At 40.9% G+C, this 18,937-nt stretch overlaps 1 protein-coding gene across 3 annotated transcripts in view; it reads left to right on the top strand.

The window, feature by feature from the left end:
- Nucleotides 1-2: 2 nt before the first annotated feature.
- Nucleotides 3-18,937, top strand: part of wdfy4 (WDFY family member 4) — a 34,699-nt gene continuing 15,764 nt past the window's right edge. The window contains exons 1-42 of one of the 3 annotated variants that reach the window (XM_028422712.1): nt 3-344; nt 1,321-1,414; nt 2,356-2,613; nt 3,644-3,755; nt 4,333-4,457; nt 4,729-4,857; nt 4,978-5,167; nt 5,760-5,949; nt 6,158-6,318; nt 7,413-7,645; nt 7,841-7,980; nt 8,093-8,223; nt 8,485-8,586; nt 8,691-8,881; nt 9,797-10,452; nt 10,568-10,661; nt 10,855-11,069; nt 11,181-11,272; nt 11,377-11,581; nt 11,747-11,823; nt 11,904-12,122; nt 12,309-12,487; nt 12,577-12,808; nt 13,231-13,382; nt 13,456-13,567; nt 13,656-13,846; nt 13,938-14,090; nt 14,174-14,247; nt 14,607-14,765; nt 14,851-14,936; nt 15,032-15,128; nt 15,236-15,438; nt 15,588-15,754; nt 15,832-15,951; nt 16,024-16,203; nt 16,280-16,438; nt 16,846-16,972; nt 17,064-17,215; nt 17,418-17,656; nt 17,752-17,870; nt 17,978-18,169; nt 18,256-18,365. In XM_028422712.1, the coding sequence (XP_028278513.1) occupies nt 1,394-1,414; nt 2,356-2,613; nt 3,644-3,755; nt 4,333-4,457; nt 4,729-4,857; nt 4,978-5,167; nt 5,760-5,949; nt 6,158-6,318; nt 7,413-7,645; nt 7,841-7,980; nt 8,093-8,223; nt 8,485-8,586; nt 8,691-8,881; nt 9,797-10,452; nt 10,568-10,661; nt 10,855-11,069; nt 11,181-11,272; nt 11,377-11,581; nt 11,747-11,823; nt 11,904-12,122; nt 12,309-12,487; nt 12,577-12,808; nt 13,231-13,382; nt 13,456-13,567; nt 13,656-13,846; nt 13,938-14,090; nt 14,174-14,247; nt 14,607-14,765; nt 14,851-14,936; nt 15,032-15,128; nt 15,236-15,438; nt 15,588-15,754; nt 15,832-15,951; nt 16,024-16,203; nt 16,280-16,438; nt 16,846-16,972; nt 17,064-17,215; nt 17,418-17,656; nt 17,752-17,870; nt 17,978-18,169; nt 18,256-18,365 (6,744 nt within the window). In that variant the 5' untranslated portion in view covers nt 3-344; nt 1,321-1,393. Of the gene's footprint in view, nt 345-1,163; nt 1,415-2,355; nt 2,614-3,643; nt 3,756-4,332; nt 4,458-4,728; nt 4,858-4,977; nt 5,168-5,759; nt 5,950-6,157; nt 6,319-7,412; nt 7,646-7,840; nt 7,981-8,092; nt 8,224-8,484; nt 8,587-8,690; nt 8,882-9,796; nt 10,453-10,567; nt 10,662-10,854; nt 11,070-11,180; nt 11,273-11,376; nt 11,582-11,746; nt 11,824-11,903; nt 12,123-12,308; nt 12,488-12,576; nt 12,809-13,230; nt 13,383-13,455; nt 13,568-13,655; nt 13,847-13,937; nt 14,091-14,173; nt 14,248-14,606; nt 14,766-14,850; nt 14,937-15,031; nt 15,129-15,235; nt 15,439-15,587; nt 15,755-15,831; nt 15,952-16,023; nt 16,204-16,279; nt 16,439-16,845; nt 16,973-17,063; nt 17,216-17,417; nt 17,657-17,751; nt 17,871-17,977; nt 18,170-18,255; nt 18,366-18,937 lie in introns of those variants that run through there. The other 2 variants (XM_028422713.1, XM_028422714.1) reach the window with 2 other exon arrangements.

Below are 18,937 nucleotides of genomic sequence, written 5' to 3'. Positions count from 1 at the left end.
ACAGAAAGCCAAGCACGCTCCTTGTAGTGTATTCAGACAACGCTTTAGACTAAAATAAGTGTTTTATACGGCAAAGAAAAAGTCGCCATTTTGCGATAAGTGTCATTCATTTATATTCTTTGTAGTAGTGCAGGTATTAGATATTGTATGCCGGGTTTTTGAGCTCAAATGTACAACGTCAGTTCTCAAAGGATAATTAGCTTGACAGCTCCAGCTGTGTCCATATCGGCTCCGTGCAGAACTCTGTTGGCTCGTACAGGGAATTAAATGGACACACTGCGTCATGGCGCCCGTTTGTGTCGAGGGAGAGTGGTTTTAATTCCAGCAGACGACGAGACGTGGAGGTATTTTAGTTTGTGTTTGTTCGCCGTACTTTCCATTATCGAAATGTCTTGATGAACGCTCAAACTTTATTTAGTTTCAGCTTAAGAGGGAAAACACGACTAATGATGGCTGTATCTTTAATACCTTTAATTACCTACTACAAAAATAAATAATAAATAAATGAATTAAAAAATCAGGTTCAAATCTATCCCCATTTCTGAGACAGGTTCCTCAATTTTAGTTAAGCACACACAGTAATAAAAATACACACAAGATGGCGCCGTTTAGCCATGCTATTTATGCTTAGTATCACATGTTTGCATCGTCAGGATTGGTGCCTAATCTGTAAATTAGTTCACTGATGAAGCTGAAGGATACATTCAGTGTGATTTAAAATGGATTTTCAATTTATACTTTTAATCCACCAGACAACAAACTGTAGGGAAACCAAGTAGAGAATCCTGGCTAATTTTTAAAACTGAATAGTATGTCCTGGTTCCTATATTATGGAATAAAATCCATTTGGCCATCATAGTATCTTTTTTTGTTCTAAATGTCTTGTCAAAGGCATTTTATTTATGTTTTTATTGATCTAATATTTTTGTTTACTTACCTACAACAGACATTTTTTTTCTCATTATTTCACAACTTTGTTTACCCACATGAGCTTTTAAGTACATATCTTGTAGATGCATGTTATGACAGCTCTACATGACACATCTATAAAAAGAAAAAGGGACTATTCTTTGAGCTGCAGTGGGAGGGCCCCATCCAACCAGCTAAGCAACAGTTTTTCACTTCTGCTTCTCTAAGGAAGTTAGAAGGCACATGACCTGGACCAGCTGATATGAGTTGCATTGCTTGTTCAAAGTTCAGCATACTTACTTGGTGCAGATTAGCAAGGGGCGGGTAGTTTTACAGAAGTGTCTGCACAGTACACGCCAGTCATGTCTTAGCAGGTTTCTGCTTGTTTTTTTCCTCTTGTCATGGGCACAGAGACAGACCACTCATTCTGCTGGAATAACCCAACACAGATGACAGTGTCCTCTTAGAGCCAGGAACCACCCACATGGCTCTCACACAAGTACGGGTAAGAATTTAAGGAACTAATTTTATTTTGAAAAACGAATTAATGTAGACTTATTAATGTTCCTGTGACCATATCTTTATTTATTTATTTGACTGTATGTGATTGATGTGAGCATTTGTTAGTTTCACAGCTAAGGAGCAGCTTTGGGTGCTGTGATTTGCTCACTCACATGCATTGTGTAAAGAACATCAAAGTATTAATGAATGTCTGTGGAATGTACACTGCCTTCGCCTTCACTTACTATCATAAGTGTATTTACTGGCTAATCACTTGGACAATCATACCCTTCTTTGTTCATTATGTACATGTCTCAGAATAGATAGAGCCCAAAATAATATCATTGTAATGAGGAAGCAGTCACTAGTTAAGCCTCAGTCAGCCACTTGGCAAATGATCTGTCCACTGCCTCACCACCTCAATTTGTGGTGAGACACAGTCAAGTATGATACTTACTATGACCTCATGTTTGACAAATTTTATAATGGTATACAAATAGGATATTATAAATAAGCATTAACATGACAAGGCTTTTCTAGTGTATTTTAAGCTAGATTTGAGAAGTTTGGCATATTGTCACTTTTACATAGTTAAATTCTCAAACTGGTACACTGGGAAATTGACACTATATGGCCATTTGTTATTAAACAATCAGTTTCAAAAGTTGCCCACAAAGTTTTGTTTATAATTGCTCAAAGCTGGACGACAAATATAGCATGCAGACAATCAGGGCACATGACTGCCAGTGGCCTGTTTGTCTGTCTGGTGATTATTCAACTCAGACGGTGTGCTCAGGGAGAGGAGGGCACAAGATTTGGGACAAATATAACTGGGGAAGTGAGACAGATATGATTAAATGATATTGTGAAGTTGATGTAACAACCTAGCATCTAAAAAATGAACTGAACAGTCTGAATATTTCTTTCCCCCTTTCCCTGATCCAGGGCCAGACTGTTAAAGGGGAGAGGATCAATAAGGAAACTGGAGAGCTAAGTGCTTCAGGGGAGTTATCTGTCTCGGTGGAGCTGAAGAAGGAGAAAGTGGAGGGTACTTTTAAGAACCCTCAACTTATACAAGTGCTCAGAGAGCAACTACAGGAGCTTGAAAGTCATACGATCTCAAGCCCTGACCACAGACCTGACCATGTTTCTTTAGAGAAGAGAGAGGAGCATCTACTCAAAGTCCTGCCTCTCTACATACAGGTATGAACCACTGGAAAAAGATGTTGCAAGTGGAATTGCTTATAGCTAAGGCTTTGGGTTTTCTTACATAACCTGGTCAAGAGTCATTGTTAGTTTTTCAATTGTATTTTTTGGCACTTTGAGCTGGTTAAGTGTGAGGATCACTAGCACTGCAGGCCAGAGGGAAAGTTTGAAAAGTTCAGTTTTGAGTGTGTCCCTCTTCGTGTCAGCTGGTTCTTTTTCACAACTGTTTAGACGGACATTGATGAACAATTAAAATAGCATGATGTGGAAATCATCTGTTTAGCCCTTATCTGATCCCTGATATGTCTCTCAGGCAAAATAACATGTAACATACACACGCTTGTGATCTGTAGCTCCAGGCCTCACTTTGATTAATAGGAAAAAAAGGGCAATTTCTCTTTCTTTGTTCCTGATTTGTGGCACAGTTATGAACAAACCTCACATCTTTTTTTAGCCTTGCATTTGCTCAGTGTAAATTCCTTCACTGATCTGTGTGTGTGTGTAACAGCACTGACTGGACTTACGGCTGCAGACGTAATCACTGTTTGGTTTGTGTGTATGTGTGTGTTGGGTGCGTGTAAAAGCCTCATGACCAGAGATTTGACCAGAACACAGGGCCTCCCACTTAAGAACAGCAAACTCGGTGAAATGTGATATCCTCTTATGGAGCTAAGAAAGTGCATATATGCGATAGCTTCCATTATTTATGGTGCAGCGCATTAGAGGTCTGACAGTATGGTCCTTAGCTGCTAGGACAGTGAGCAAATGATGGACCAGGACCCAAACAGTGTCAGTGTTATAAACTGGATTTAAGCAAACAAATGTCAAGTCCTTGCTACAGGAATTTTAAAATTTAATGCAAAGCATCTGGAGAAATCACAATCCAACATGAAGATTAAAGTCACTAAAACTCTTTTAGTGAGGCAGTACTTTAATTTTGGTTACTTGTGGTATGTTCAGAGAGGTGAACACAAGGTTCACAATAACTGACTCCAGCATCCCTGCATGATCTTTTTTGTGATTCCAGGTGTGCGAGGATGGGGACAGATTTGAAGGTTTGGACATAAAAGGTCTTGCAGCTCTTACTGCGGACACTGTCATCAATAATATCTACAACAGACTGACTGAAAGACCTGCAGGTACTGACAGGCATCGTCAGCTCCACACAGAGGGAGTGTTTTTGTGTCTTATAGCTACTTCTGCTTTTTATGTACTGTTATTTTTATTTATATTTTATTTATTTTCCAGTGAGATTTTTTTTCTCCTTAGTTGTAAATGTTAAAAGTTTATTAAACAACATGTTCAGAATCAGTTCTTTTTATCTGGTTGTACATTGTCAGTTTTTTTCACCGTCTTACTCCACTTGTCTTTGTTTCTGGTTGTTTATGTGAGTTTTCTGTGGCAGGAAAAAAAAGTTTTTTAGGGAAGTGGACCCTTGTGCTTTTTTTATACAGCTTTGGTTTGGGGTGCAGTAAAGGATTCTAATGTGGTTTCTGTTTAGTATTTTAAAACTACTAGAAAACAAAACTAAAACTTTTCCTGTTATATTCTCTAACACAGAAGCACAGTACAAATGCTGTCTCTGGAAACAGAAATTAAAAATGATTGGTATTCTTCTACCATACAATACCACAGGTTTCTGCCACAGCACGACGATTTTCACATCTACAGTACTGTCATGGTCTATGGTTCATTGAATTGCTTCTGTGTTTTCAGAGGGGGCTCGGGAAGAGGTGGTGCACTTCTTCAAAAGACCAGATGGAGACACAAATTGTAAAAAAGAGCAAAGTTTAGGATGGCTGCTCCTGAAGTCCCTTTTGTTGCTCACAGCTGACAGTTCGGTGGGTGATAATCAACAGCTTTAATGGCAGGTGTCTGTATACTGTAGAATTATTGTCTAAACTGTAAAATTGAAAATCATTTTTCATTTTAATTGGAGCCACTAATTTGTAGAAAATTACCCTTGTAGTAACTTTGATCAAAAATCTTTACAAAACCAGGAAAGTTAGTACGTTATTATTAGTGAAATAAAACATTTTAATTGAACAAAAAAAACACATTATTTAAGAGAATTCTTTAAAATCTGAACTTTGTTTGTGTATGTGCTTCTAGGATATATTGTCCTGTATAAACCCAGGACTTCCTGCTGCTTTGGTGAAATGTTTGTACCTGCTAGTGTGCCTACCAGCTAAAAAGGAGAACACGGACATAGAAGAGACGTTTCAGGAGCCTCTAACACAGGTTAATAAAAGTTTATTTCTTCCTTTCGTACAGTAGTCTTTATTTGTTTTGGCTTTACAGTGCTTCCCTCTTTTCTGAAATTTTTGACTCAAACTGTACCAATCCTGTTGCCCTTCTTAGGTTCTCCTTCAGCTCTGCAGGCAGCCAGACAATGTGGAGAGACTGGTGGAGACTCAGGAGCTGCAGTGTCTTATCATAGGCCTCACGTCCCTGTGGGACCAGACCAGTGGACCCTGGAGACACCAGGCTTCTCGTGTCCTCAAGGCGATTTCTGCTGTAGCAACTAGTAACACTGTTCCAAACTTACTAGGTAAGGTGAATCAAAACTAATGGATACATAAAATGTGTAGTACTGGGAAGTTATTGGTTACTGCAAATCTAATACAAAGCTGTTGTTGCAGTTTCAAAGTCACATACCGTATCTGGCATCTGTTTATTATGACCATCTTGTGTAAGGCTGTTGCCCTCATATTACGTTTTGATCCCGTTTTACGAATGAGACTGCAGACATAAAAAGTATTGCTGAAACACAGACTTCATAGTAACTGAATTAGGAAAAGTTATTTGTCCAAACAAGATCTTTTTTGTTCCTGTAATGAGTTAATCATACAGTAACGCATGACCACACATCCAAGCAGAGAGACATACTGCAAGTATGTTTCACATGACACCTTAATCAGCACAGATAATTCGCTTAAATGTTCCAGTACACACAAGTTCACTCAGATTTGTTTTGGACATCAAGATGTTAACCAAGGTATTTCAGTCTTTTCACTGTAACAACTCTTTGCTGTAGAATCACAGATGTTAAACCTGGTTCAAGGCAGGGTAAGAATGAAGGACAGTGTAGTTGAAAGACCGGTAATTCTTTTTTCTGTTTTCACTTTCCTTTTTTATAATAGGCAAGAACTGTGTGCGTATCTGCATTCAGAACCTGTTGCACATCAATGCTGATGTCTCTGGGTCACTGCTCGCTGAGGTGGCTGTGGCTGTGTTCAGCTTCATTAGAGACACCCATCACCTTAGTCCAGACCTCTTCAACGAGTTTGACTCCAACAATGGCTATAAGACCCTTGAGAACATCTTGAAACGGTAAGATGGACAGATGTATTGTAACTGTTAAAGGGCATCAAAGGAATTACATTTTAGCTTTTGCCCTTTTTTAGTATTCAAAATTAAGTGATTTGTTTGAGTATATAGCCCCTTTAAAAGTGATCATTTGTTAGCTCTTGTACAAAGATAGCTATATTTATCACTGTTATTCCTTTAACTAACTCTTTTTTTGTCATCATTATTCAAGCTGTGAAGAAGGTGTGCTGTTGGAGGAGTTTCAGCCTGTGGAGGAGTTGTTGGCTCTCATTGGGTCTTTGACTCTGCTTGGAAAAACTGAGCTGAAGGTGGCTCTTTGTGTCACCAATCCCCAGCCTCCCAGCTTTAGGTTTGACCCACCACTCACCAAAGGTAGGTCAAATCTTCACAATAAGTTCTGCATTGATATTCTCTGGCCACCTGCTCCTAATTATTTCTTAACAGTCCATTGTTTCATGAGAATAAACCCTAAACCACCCCCAACCAAACAATGTAATTAGTATCACCTGCATGGCTCAGCAAAGATGGGCTCAGGGAGGGGAATTCCCCCCAAAAGGACCACACAGTTCACCCTTCCTTTGCACTTTTGCCCTCATATAACCCACATAAATCGCACCACCCCCCTTCACAGATTTCCCACACACCCTGACTTTCTGCTACCCATTCTGCTACCCTGCTGTAGAGCACAACACCCCTCAGGTTAACAGGAAACTGAGGTGATTATGTCTGAAATGATGAAGTGGAGGCTCCTCCTCTAACTCTGTTAGGATGCCCCACATCCATTCACCACTGGCCTACAGCAACCACTCATCTATCATAGATGCACACACCTCTATCCAACCCTCATAAATAGTGTCCATAATAAACACACATGCAACTATCCACACACACACACACACGACACCCATCTATCACATCAAGGAGTAGATCTGTTCTCAGCAGGGGAACCAGGGACTGTTTTATGCTGACCTTATTTGGTTCGATACAATTTTGAGAAAATGGGAAAATGAATCTGATTACTAACCAGCTTTGAATGTATCCAAACAAACACAAGCCTGTTTCTTGACACCCAAATCGAACACCTCCTCTTAATATTTTGACAATGCAGCAAACAAACTGTATCAGTGCATATTAATGCTACTTTTCTTTTGCATTCATATATGTAATGTTGTTTGTTTACAGTCTTTCTCTTCTCTTCGATAACTCAATTGACTTGTAAGATTGCATGCACTCTGTTAAGGGATATTTTATCTCTTTATTTTCTCTATGATATTGACTGTTTGACTTTGCCAGAACAAAATTTGATAAGCTGATCAAACTTTAAATTCCAAACATCTTTTGGTTAAATTGGCCTACAGCTGATATTATTTTGCAGCATTGTTTATCAATAAGTCCTCTCCCAATCTACTTGGATAATATTCCTATAATAAGGACTAGTTTAAGGTTTCTCTACCCTATGTCTCCAGGTTTAGCAGTAAAGAACCTACCTGCCTTCCACCTGCTGCAGGCCTCTTTGCTACGTTCCCAGGATTCTCTGCTGTGCTGCCAGCTCCTTCGAACTTTACAGACAATATGGGAGAGGGACCCAGCCAATTTCTTCCTCTTGGAATGGACGGTCCAGTCAATGGCCCAGCTGGCTGCTTGTGTGTGGCAAAAACCAGCACCTGTCCAAAAAGTATTTTTTTCACTTCTAGAGATGGTAAGAGGACAGCACACTTTAAACTTATTTTGGACTTATAGGACTTATTTTGCAACATTTATTTGACATTATTAGGGATTTAAAAACAGGGGTATAGAGACAATAAGTGTCAATGAGAGAACGGATGGGCATTTTGGTGAAATGTGAGACTGCCAAATACATACCAAGTCTAATTAAATGCTTGGTTTCCTACAGGTGGTATTTAAGATGAACTACATCCCTCATGAGACCATACGGGCATTACTGGGTGTGTTGAAGCAGAGCTGGGCTGGAACACTGGCTGGTGGAGTGGCAGGGATAGAATCTGGAATTCTTGCTCTCACATGTTTTCACAGGTAAACAGTTACAGCAATGCTTTTTCTCAGATACTTAAAATGCCATAAAAACCCTTCATTCTAGTCTTACAATACTTATAAGTTCACAGAATCTTTCTTCACTGCTCTGTAGGATGACTGCGAGCAGCAGTTTGCTAGCTGAGGTGCTATGTGACTGGGGTCTGCTGGAGCTGCTGCTTGGGGAACTTCGCAGGCGAGCAAAGATCCTCAGGAAGGCTGGAGTTGTATCTGCCCCTAAAATAAGTATGAATGATTGTTTTCCTCAATGTCTGACATCATCATGATTGTATAGCTGCTAAATGCCAACTGCAGCATACTTGGAATTAGGCTACACACTTGGTCATACTTTAAGCTTTCAAAGACTGAGTCAAATAAGTAATTGAAACAAAACTTTTGTGGACCTTAGATTTAAAACTGTGATTAAGCAGATAAAACATGCAAAGTCGTCAACCCGAATATGTACTTGTAGAATTATATCTGAAGTTTGTGTGATGTTACTTATAGATTCAGAACAGCTGCCATGTGTGGAAGACAGTGAGAGGCTTCTCACTACCTGCATGCTCCAAGTCGTGTCAGCCCTTACATTGCGTTCAATCAAAAACACAGGTATACAGTCACTTCATTTCCTTCAAGTGAAATATTATTCATACCTTTGTGCCAATTTGATGTTATCTATTATATGCTGCTGTTGCATTGTTCATTTATTCCAGTTTCTGTGCGAGACTTTGGCATGGTTCCCTACATAAAGATATTCTTGGATGAGGATCAGTATCGAGGTCCCACTCTAAACATTTTGGAGCAGCTAGCTGAGATCAACCCTGAGGAGTTCATGAGTACGGCCATTGGAGCCCTCTGTTCCTCTACACAGCAGGAACTTGGGTTAAAGCAAGACCTTTTGCAGGTACTTACTTCACACTCACAGATAACTGCACATACACACACATCCAGAAACACTCAGACATGTAGTGATTTCCGCTGAACTGTAAGGGTAGTCACACCCGACATCACATCATAACAAATTGTAATGCACTTAAAACATAATAAGCTAGTGAATTTATTTTCTTAGCATGTGGGACTCTGATTGCATTATAGACAAATGCAGATTGATTTGCTGAAACTGGTTTAACTGTTAACTCTGGATCAATTTGATTAGGCGAGCAGCCCTGTGCTGTGGCACTCTAAAGATTACCACCTCTATCAGATCACTGAATGGGACAGAGATCTGATTAAGCCTAACTACGTTACACACCTACTGTATGTGTCCATTTTTATAGATGGTAGCAACAAGAGCACTTGCTGATATTGTGTGTGTTCAGTGTGTGTGAATGTGGACACTTGTGCTTGTTTTTGCACACATGCAGGAGCCTGTGTGTGTGTGTGTGTGTATGTCTGTGTGTGTGTTCTTGGTGCTAACATGGTTATAGCAGGTGGCAATCAGATTGGGTACGACCTGGGTTGGCAAGTGTTGAGAGCCATTGTGATTACTCCAGTTTCAGTTAATCACATTTCCCTCTGCGTTCTGTCTTGCACATTACCTACCTGATGGATTAGCTCTCTAAATTGAATAAAGCTAATGTGATTTTGTACACCTCTAAAAACTAGTTACCAGAAATGATTTATGATTTATCTGCATGTTTCATCTATTTTTCATGACATTGTTTTAATTGACTAGTAACAGCTTTTAAAAGCGTTGACTCTGACCAAAGCTCAGCGTCTATGAAAATACATTCTTTCAAGGATAATATCAAAATATGTTTGACTCCTCATGCTCACTGTCCCCAAATCTTCTCCCTCCCTCCTATTTCGTGTATTTCAGTCTGTGCTGAATGTGCTGGACAGCCCTAACAGTTGGGATGCCTTCAGGAAGGCAGGAGGCTTCACTGGTTTGCTCTCTCTGGTGACAGACATGGAAGGAGCCCTTTCTGACCCTCCACAGGGAGAATCATGGAAGTCCCTGGGGCATCAACTTCTTCTGGACCTCCTCCTCCTCATACTGCACATCCTAGCCTTGGCTGTGCACCTTCACACAGTAAATGCACACCATTTTGAGACTGGGGGCTTCTATGAAAGGCTGGCAGAAGCTCTACTCCAGCTGGGCTGCTTCTACCCTGAAGGCCCTGAGAAAGAGAAATGGGATGAGGAGATGCTTTCATGTCCAAAGTCTGTGGAGGACAACCAGTCTTGTGGAAAGAGTTTCCACCAGTTTGTTGAATTGGCAGAAGCCCCTACAGCTCCCCCTTCTACACAACCCAATCTACCTGTTACTCTTCGGACATGTATACGGCTTCTCTCCTACCTCGAGCAGTTTGCCACAGGGACCTACTCTCCTCAGGAGTTACATTTAGGAGTAGAGCCTGACGATGAATGTGATGGGGATAAACAAAATGTGCACTTGGGATCTGAGGACAAACAGGGAATTTCCAGACGATCAACACTTAGTAGTTCCTCTGTCTGCACAGAGTCTTTTTACAGGTGGGTATCTCATGCACATTCTTATAATATGAATTTATTTCTAAATTGCAGTGAAGAATGAGTGCTCTGTTTAATGTCATTCTTTATTTGTTTTTTTTTTTTGCTTGGGTTATAGTAGGTTCACCTGTGATCAGGTTATTCTTCATCCAGGAGCAGTCAGAGTTATGATGACTCTCCTTCCAACAGTGTTTACTCCTGAGGACCCACAGGTACTTTTCTACACCGAACATGTCACAGTTCCTTATGTGGCCAATGTGAGACATGATGTAGGATGCAAATACACCGCTGTACATATCTCAGTTGTATATCCTATGGTTATTCTTATTCCTTGTTCTGCTGCTGTAACGACTCAAATTCCCTCTGGGGATCAATAAAGTTTTATCTTATTTTCCTATGTCCTAGCTCTCCATGGAGGTTCAGTTCTCACTGGCTCATCACGTCCAGGCCATGGTGAAATCAGAGCGAAACAGACAGATAATGTGTGAGGGGAGGCTGGTGTCCACTCTTCTGACCCACTGTCGGAGAATGCTGCTAGCTTCAAATGACCCACTGCATCTACCGGTTACACGCATCTTAGAAAAGCTATCCTCCCAGGCAATCACACATTCAGACTTCAGGTCGGACATCCATCTTATTTATATATATATATATATTGCCTTTTGTAGCAAAAATTCAACATTCTGTACTATATTTGATATGTTCATTTGGTTGTTTGGCTTTTTTCTCAGAAAGTTTCTTTGTTTGGCGGATCCTCTCATGTGCTTGGTAGACAAAACAGCCAAGCTAGAATGTAACCCACTCAGAACACCTGTTTCAAATGGTTTGTACATTTGTTTTTTTACTGATACATGTTGGATCAACATGGACATTAGATCATGGACAGGAAGCAGATGCATTTGATTTTGGTTTTGTTATATTAACCAGGTCAAAGCACCGGCGGTGAATCCTCAGGAAAGGCGCTGAAGCGGACCTTCAGCTTGTTGCAGTCTACAGCTTTGTTTGGTTCTGCCATCCCTGTCCACCAGATCATTAGTTTGGTGTCCATGACGGCGCCACGGTCCTTTAGACCTCATAGAGTCTCCTCTTCACCTGCCTTTGTGGAGTTTGACATGAGTGAGAGCGGATATGGGTAAGTTCTCGTCATTTTGTCATAAAATTAGATGGTCATGTAAATCAGTGAATGTCAAGAAAGTCAGAATTTTATCAAAATAAAATAAGTTGAATATGAAGTTCAAAAATGACATAATTGACCTAATAAGAAATAAGAAAAGTTCACTAATTTCCTGCCCTGCAGCTGCCTCTTCCTGCCCTCTCTTGCCACAGTGAAAGGTGTCACTGCTGATTCAATCTCAACTGGAGGGGTTGGAGGAGGTAAGCCCAAGTGTCTATGATCAAATATTTGTAATTAAATCTGAATAAAAACATGTAATCATCTCCCCCTTGTATTTCAGACTGCCGTGGTTTTCCACCTGCAGCAGGTCTCTCATTTGCCTGCTGGTTCCAGATCAACAGGTTCAGTTCAGCCTGTGATTCCCACCCAATTCGTCTGCTGTCAGTGGTTCGCCACATGTCCCGGACTGAACAGCAATACATCTGTCTGTCAATCTCCTTCTCAGCTTCTGATGGCTGTCTGGTCATCTCCACTGAGGAGGAAGCGTTTACATACTTAGGTGATAAAACTTTGGTCAATATTTACTTTTGGTGAGCTTCTTGTGACATGTACTGATTGACAAGTCATTAGAAGAATGTCTTTAGCTTTCTAGTTCTCTAAACTGTCAGCTGTTTCTTATCAGTTGTTTGTGTTGCATCATCATTTTATACTGCAGAAATGATCTTCCTATGTGTTTGTTCAACAGATATGATGGAGCCAGAAGTTAGCACTCCCACATCACTGCCAACGTCACTGAGGTTTCGCTGCTCCAGCTTGCTGGTCCCAGGTCAGTGGCACCATCTGTGTGTGGTCATGGCCAAAGATGTAAGGAAAAGCTGTTTGACCTCAGCCTACTTCAATGGCAAGGCAGTGGGGACAGGAAAGGTATGACAAGAGGAAGTGCTGATATGATCATTTTATCTCTGATGAAGCAATTATAGATTTTATATCATAGCTATTCTATGATCTGCCAGATGAAATATATTCAGCCATTCCCTGGTCAGAGTGTCTCCATGGACCCCACAGCTGTAGTTGATGTGTATGCGCTGATTGGGACGCCAGCTCCATGGAAGGAGCATGCTGCTTTAGTGTGGCGAATGGGTCCATCTTACCTCTTTGAAGAGGGCATGAGCACAGAGGCAGTGAGTGTTCTATACAGACAAGGCACCACATACGTGGGGAACTTCCTGGCTCTGCGCAACTCAGGTGAGTCACAGGACCTTGTGCAACAATTTCAAGTATGTCCTAAGTGTCAGGAAGTCATCCAGGTGCTTTGGAAGCATTCTGGTTCTGTTGTAGTTAATACATATGTGACAAGAACAAGAAAAATATAACATGTGATCCTAATGTATGATTTTTATTTTTATAAGAATTTCTATGATGTCTTTTTTGTGTTGGCATGCACAAAATTTTGTTGTCATGGATTCCAAGATTGTTTTTTTTTCTTTACAACATGACATGCTTCACTATAGGAACGCTATACTATTGGACACTTTGAAACTTAAAAAGGAATGTATTGACATAAATCAATAACAATCGCATGTTCTTGGATAGTCTTGTTTGGTCTTGCATTTGTGTGATGGTTCTAATTTTTCCAACCTGTGTGCCACCTCTCTTCTTGTGTCCAGTTTCTGATGCAGACACTGAGTCTCCCCTTCTCAGGCTGGTTCCTGAGGAAAGGATCTCATTTGGCATTAACCCAGCTATTTCAACATTAACAACCGTTGTGCAGATCAGAGAGGATTACAATGAGGTTGATTGCAGACTGATTGCTAAAGAGGTAAGGTGGGTACTCTAACCCTATCTTTGTGTTGCATATAATATCAATTACCAGTCATTCATTCTCTTTACAGATGGGAATAACATCTCGGGATCACTCCACCCCTGTGTTTCTTGTTCGAAACATCAGCCAGCACCTGAGTGGAACAGCTCGCACCATAGGAGCGGCCCTAGTTGGACGTTTTGGTAAATAAATTGTTTTTGAGAAAAGATTCTATGCAGCCTAGTTGCCTTGAGTGTCCCATTTTATAAGCTTGTGGTCTTTTCCCTTGAGGTGTGCGTACATTTACCCCGAGCAGTGCATCCAGTGGTTTTCTGTATGTCGGTGGACCTCCAGTTGTTCTCAGTCTTGTGGCAATGGCACCAGATGATAGTGCTTTGTATGCATCTGTTAAAGTTCTTGTTTCTGTGCTGGAGACCAACTTGGCTATGCGACAGGAAATGATCCGCATTGATGGATACAGGGTCTGTTGGATTTCTTTAAAATCACTGCATTAATATATGAAAAGACATAAAACTTTATTCTGTCCTTACATATTATTTGGTCTCTGTGTAGCTGCTAGCTTTCCTGCTGAAGATGAAGAATAGTCTGATCAGTCATCGAACTCTTCAACTGGTTCTGTGCCTCTCTAGTTCAGTGGAGCTGAGCTGTGGGTCTGGCTGCCTACAAAACACATCTGCTTTCCAGGCTCTGCTGTGTGACCTAGAGGTGAGCACATACATTCCAGGAAAAAAAAGTAGGTCCAGTTGCAGGCAATGGAACATTTGTTTGTCTGTTGGGCTTTTTTTTAGGTGTGGAAGAACACATCAGACAATCTGGACCTCTCAGTTTTGAACTACTTTGCTGAAATCCTGAAATCATCAAGGTAATTCCCACAGTTACAGTGTGTGTATGTGACCAGGCCACACGGAATATATAGTAGCTCTAATCTAATTTATCATTAATTCACATGCCCCACGAGTTATGTAACACGATAAAAAGGGCTCTTGTTCAGGATTGATGACAGACTTTATCGGCTGTTCTGTCAACATGCAGCAGTTTGCCATCAATATCATGAAATTGTACAACAGAAATAGTCAAGGGAACTTTCAACAGAATCAGACGTAGAGGCTGAAGAGAAGACTTGACGTGTGAATGGATTGCTGAATTAGATTTTCTGTCTATGGGAACAGTTTGTGATTGATAATAATGCTGTCTCTGTTTCTCACTCTATATCCACCGCAGTGACAGCGAGAATGCATCGGTCATGCACAGTATGGGCCTCCTGCTAAAACTCCTGTTTGAGCTTTCTGATCCTACTGTAACTGTTCAGAAGGTTGAACTCATCTCTTGTGTCATCACATCCCTCCTAAAGGTTCACTGTAGCCCTCTGGACATAACCAGGTAAAGTTAGAAGAAACTGCAGAAACAACAAACCTCTTTTGTCATAAAGTGTGTAGGAGTAAATATGTTCTTTTGTTTTGGTCAGATTTGGTCTCTTTCTGGTCTACACACTCCCTCCTCCCAGTAACACAACTGAAGGCAGTGAGATATACGATGGTGATCTCCCACCAGGTATATCAAATAACACAACCAGATCTTATGCAGTTTATCACCATGTAAGTTATGTTACAGTTGACTGAGCCATACCTGTTCTCTCTGTGCTATAGCTCATAGTTCTGGTCCCGCCAGCCTCATCTGGATCCGCAACAAGATGCTTCTTGTGCTTTGTGATGTCCTCAGCTCAGACAGTCTTCTAATCAAAGAGTGGGCACCATCTATTTTTAGCTCAAACATACAAGCGAAATATTTTTCAGAATTTCATGTGCATTAATTCAGTAATAGCTAAATCATTGTTTTAATTCCTCAACTAGCCAGCAGATGGCAGCCTGTGATTCCTTGGGAAGTGATTGGTTCCTCCTCTTTCTTCAGCCCCACCTTCACCCATCCACCTTGAAACTGGGCCTCATTCTGCTAACACATTTTCTGTCAAGTCCCAGACAGCAGGACAGCTTCAGAGAAGGGGTGATCCCAGGAACACTTGTGGAGGGCATGGAAGAACCCTTTGCTGTCATGGGTGCCTGAAGTTTAATCATTATTCACAATGAAGCCAGCAAAAAATTGTGTTTTGTAAAAGATATTTTGACTATATTGTAATTTTGATACACAATTCTACAATTCTGTTTATGATATACTTCTTTGACTGATTTCCTACCTTGTTACCAGACAACCTTCGAGCTCATTCTTGGTCGTATGAATGCCGTAGCACCTCATGTCCAGGCTTCGACGTTCTACGAGGCCTGCTGATCAGACACTTTCATCTGCCTCAGGTGTATGAGGCTTTGGCTGCTCTTCTGCTGGGGAAGAAGACCAGTCACATTGCAGAAGGACATGTATGCTGCTTTTTAAGATTTAGCAAAGAACCTTCTAAATCATTCGTATCATTATACTCATATTGTATGCTACATAGGTGCATTTGGATGATGTTCTGCAGTCTCTGATTGTCAGTGAAGCAGAAACTCCTGCTCAGCAGCTCTGTGTTGAAGCTGCCACCATTCTGCTGGAATTAGTTAAGATCATCATTGCACAGGTAAGATTGCAAAAACATTGATGTTCTCAGTATTCTTCACCAGAAATTAAACATTTTCTTGTGTTTTAATAGCCTTCTTTGTCAACTGAGCACAAGCCAGACACTGATGCATCATGGGAGTCGCAGCTTCCAGCTATTGTGATGCAGTTCTTCGGTCTCCTCCATAATCTCTGGCCGAGAGACCCACTGTGGTTGTCACCCAGGTTTTTGCATGCACTGGCCAGTGTTGTGTACCCTCTGGATATTTCAGAGGTTTGTATGTTTCTCTGGTTTCATAAAACTGTTCTTAGCTCTTCTGTCTTTTTGACTAGTTGGTTTGCTCTTTCAGGTAGTCACCGAGCCTTGTGTGAAGAGTGAAAGTGAGGGCACATTGATGGGTCAACCAACCAGGAAGCCAGTGTTTGACTTTATCCGTATTTTGCTAATGGACAGTCTTCTTAATGTGTCTGCCAGCACCAACCCACATCCTCTCGTTGTGCTGCTAGAGGTGAGTTTATATATACCAGTGCAATCATTGATACTGTTTAGCTCATCACATAACACAATAAAATATGACCACAGATTTATACAATAATGACATTTTTAGCGAAAAAGGCTCACCCATAAACTGCAAAACTGTTAGTTCCCCAGAAGGTGCCACTCTATACTCAGCAACTAAACAATGCAGAGCCAAGGTACTGATGGTAAAATTATTCACCACTAGGAGGAAGAAAACACCAAGAGGCTGCAAAAACCAGCACGACAGTCTTCACCTGTATATGCACACTGCGGTGTACACATAGTGTGGGAAACACCTGTTTGTCAGGCGTGATAGAAGAATGGCCAACCAAAATAAATGTACTGTAGTTTATTAGTTTAGTAGTAGTTTAGTAATGTTTGTTTTTAATGTTTCAGTTTTGTCCTGATGGTTCATCACTGGAACAGAATCAGAGTTTTCAGAGTGAGTTGCTGGAGGTGATCATGGAGATCATCCCCATTCTTAGCCATGAGGAAGACAATAACACTCACCTCAGCTCGCAAGGTAAAATTACATTGTCGTACATTTTTAACAGGACTCTGTATGCCTTTGCATGTATATATCTCAATTTGCTGCTTTTTGTCATTTCTCTCAGATTGTAAGAGTCAGAGACCTGAAGGACAGATCTGCACTCTGATGGAGAATGTGGTGCTTTTCAGTAAGACTCTGCTCCAGAAACTTTACAGTGGAACATTCTTGGCCGATTCTCAGAATTTGTTGAACTTCCTTGCAGATCAGATTATTGTGGTAAGATCAATAACAATAGGACTCACACCTGAGAGAAAATATTAGTTATTGAAGTTGCAAACCAAATGAGATTAAGAAAATCTTAATTTTGTGTTTGTAATCATTTATGGCATAACAAATTCGTCGTCAAAAATCGTTCAATACAGATGTTGCTAATATTTCCTTTTAGTTTTATGCTAATTAATAACTTGTGCATTTCTAGGCTCTGGAGAAAGGTCAAACTCTGAAAGAGAAGACGATGTCTGGCCTCTACTCATGCACCAATAAAGTCATTCTTTATTTCTTGTCTCAACCGCGCCATTCCCACAAAGATAAGGAAGCAGTCATCAGGGCATTACAGGCCTTCATAGAACGCTGGGATGTTGTCATGGCAACCTACAATGCAAATGTGAACTTCGTAGCTTGCCTTCTTCATTGTTTATTGCTGATACGGTCTGGCAGGTAAAAATGAAACTTCCACACAGATGCGCACAAATACGTGTACCAGAAACTATGGTTTGTTTATTGCTAACTCACGCAAAAACATTATTTTGTAGCTATCCTGAAGGTTTTGGATGTGTGACACAAAAGGTGCACAAAAGGAAATATGCTGGAAGCCTGTTGGCTTCCAAAAGACAGACTACACTCCTCAGCAATGGAGCCAACACAATGACAGGTATGACAACTAGTTAAGGACGGTTTATTTACATTTCTGGCTTCACATTAGTTTTTGTCAGTTTTTAAGTATAAAAATGTGTGTGTGTGTGTGTGTGTGTATTGCAGATGACAGTGAACTGGTGTCCTTAGCAGAGGCCTGCTGGTCAAAAGCCATGTCAGAGAGGCAACACATGCTTGAAGAAAGCTGTAAGATGGAGATCTCTGTGAGCAACACAGCAGAGAAGAAGCCTGTCAGCATGACCGACATCAGCCCTCTCTGGGAGGAGATGGTACACAAAGCCTGGCTGCTGCACATAGGTCAGCTCTTAATGTAATGCAGAGGGAAAATTCTCTCACTGCTAGTGCCATGATTTTAACATTTATACTTTATTACATTTTTTCAGAGTCTCAAAAGAAGATGCTGTCCAGTAGCTCTCAGAAGAAGTTAGATATGATCAGCAGTGCTCTCCGCTCAGCTTTGGGCAAACTAGGTCAAGAGTCAGTAACAGTTCAGGTAAATGAGCATTTCTGTCCGCTAACTGTATCTTCTGTTTTTTTGCACAGAAAATGACAGTGTGTCTGTCCTCTTTGAGGAGTTTGTTACTTTTTCCCAGGTGTCTCTGAATCCCAGAGCGATTGTCCCAAAGTCACCACTGTGTGTTTGTGCTGTGGGCCATCTAGCCCTGCGGGGGTGTTTGATTATTTCTTTAAATAGATTTGGATTATCACAGCTGATTGCCCCTGAGTGGGCATTGTAATTGATATCTGTTAGGCCTATCCATGGGAACACTCACTACAACACACTGTTTGCTGCTGAAGGTTAAAGATGCGTTTATTGTTGTTTTTTCCCCCAAAACACGTGGCCCACATCATTAGTTCCCCCACAACGCTTAAGACGTCGAGCCATCTGGAGCAGGGAGCGGGGACATATTACTCAGGCACACAGGCATGAAATTACCGCGTCTGTGTGACTGTCTCACACCCTTAAAGTGTGTGTGTTCTTGTTTGTGTACATCTTTTTGCCCACCGAAATCGGGTTGGCAATTATAGTGGTACCAATCTGATGAAAACATTATTCATTTGATG

This window comes from Parambassis ranga, chromosome 15, assembly GCF_900634625.1.
Source record: "Parambassis ranga chromosome 15, fParRan2.1, whole genome shotgun sequence".
Classification (NCBI taxonomy): Eukaryota; Metazoa; Chordata; class Actinopteri; family Ambassidae; genus Parambassis; species Parambassis ranga.
This window is presented reverse-complemented; position numbering and strand designations above follow the sequence as displayed.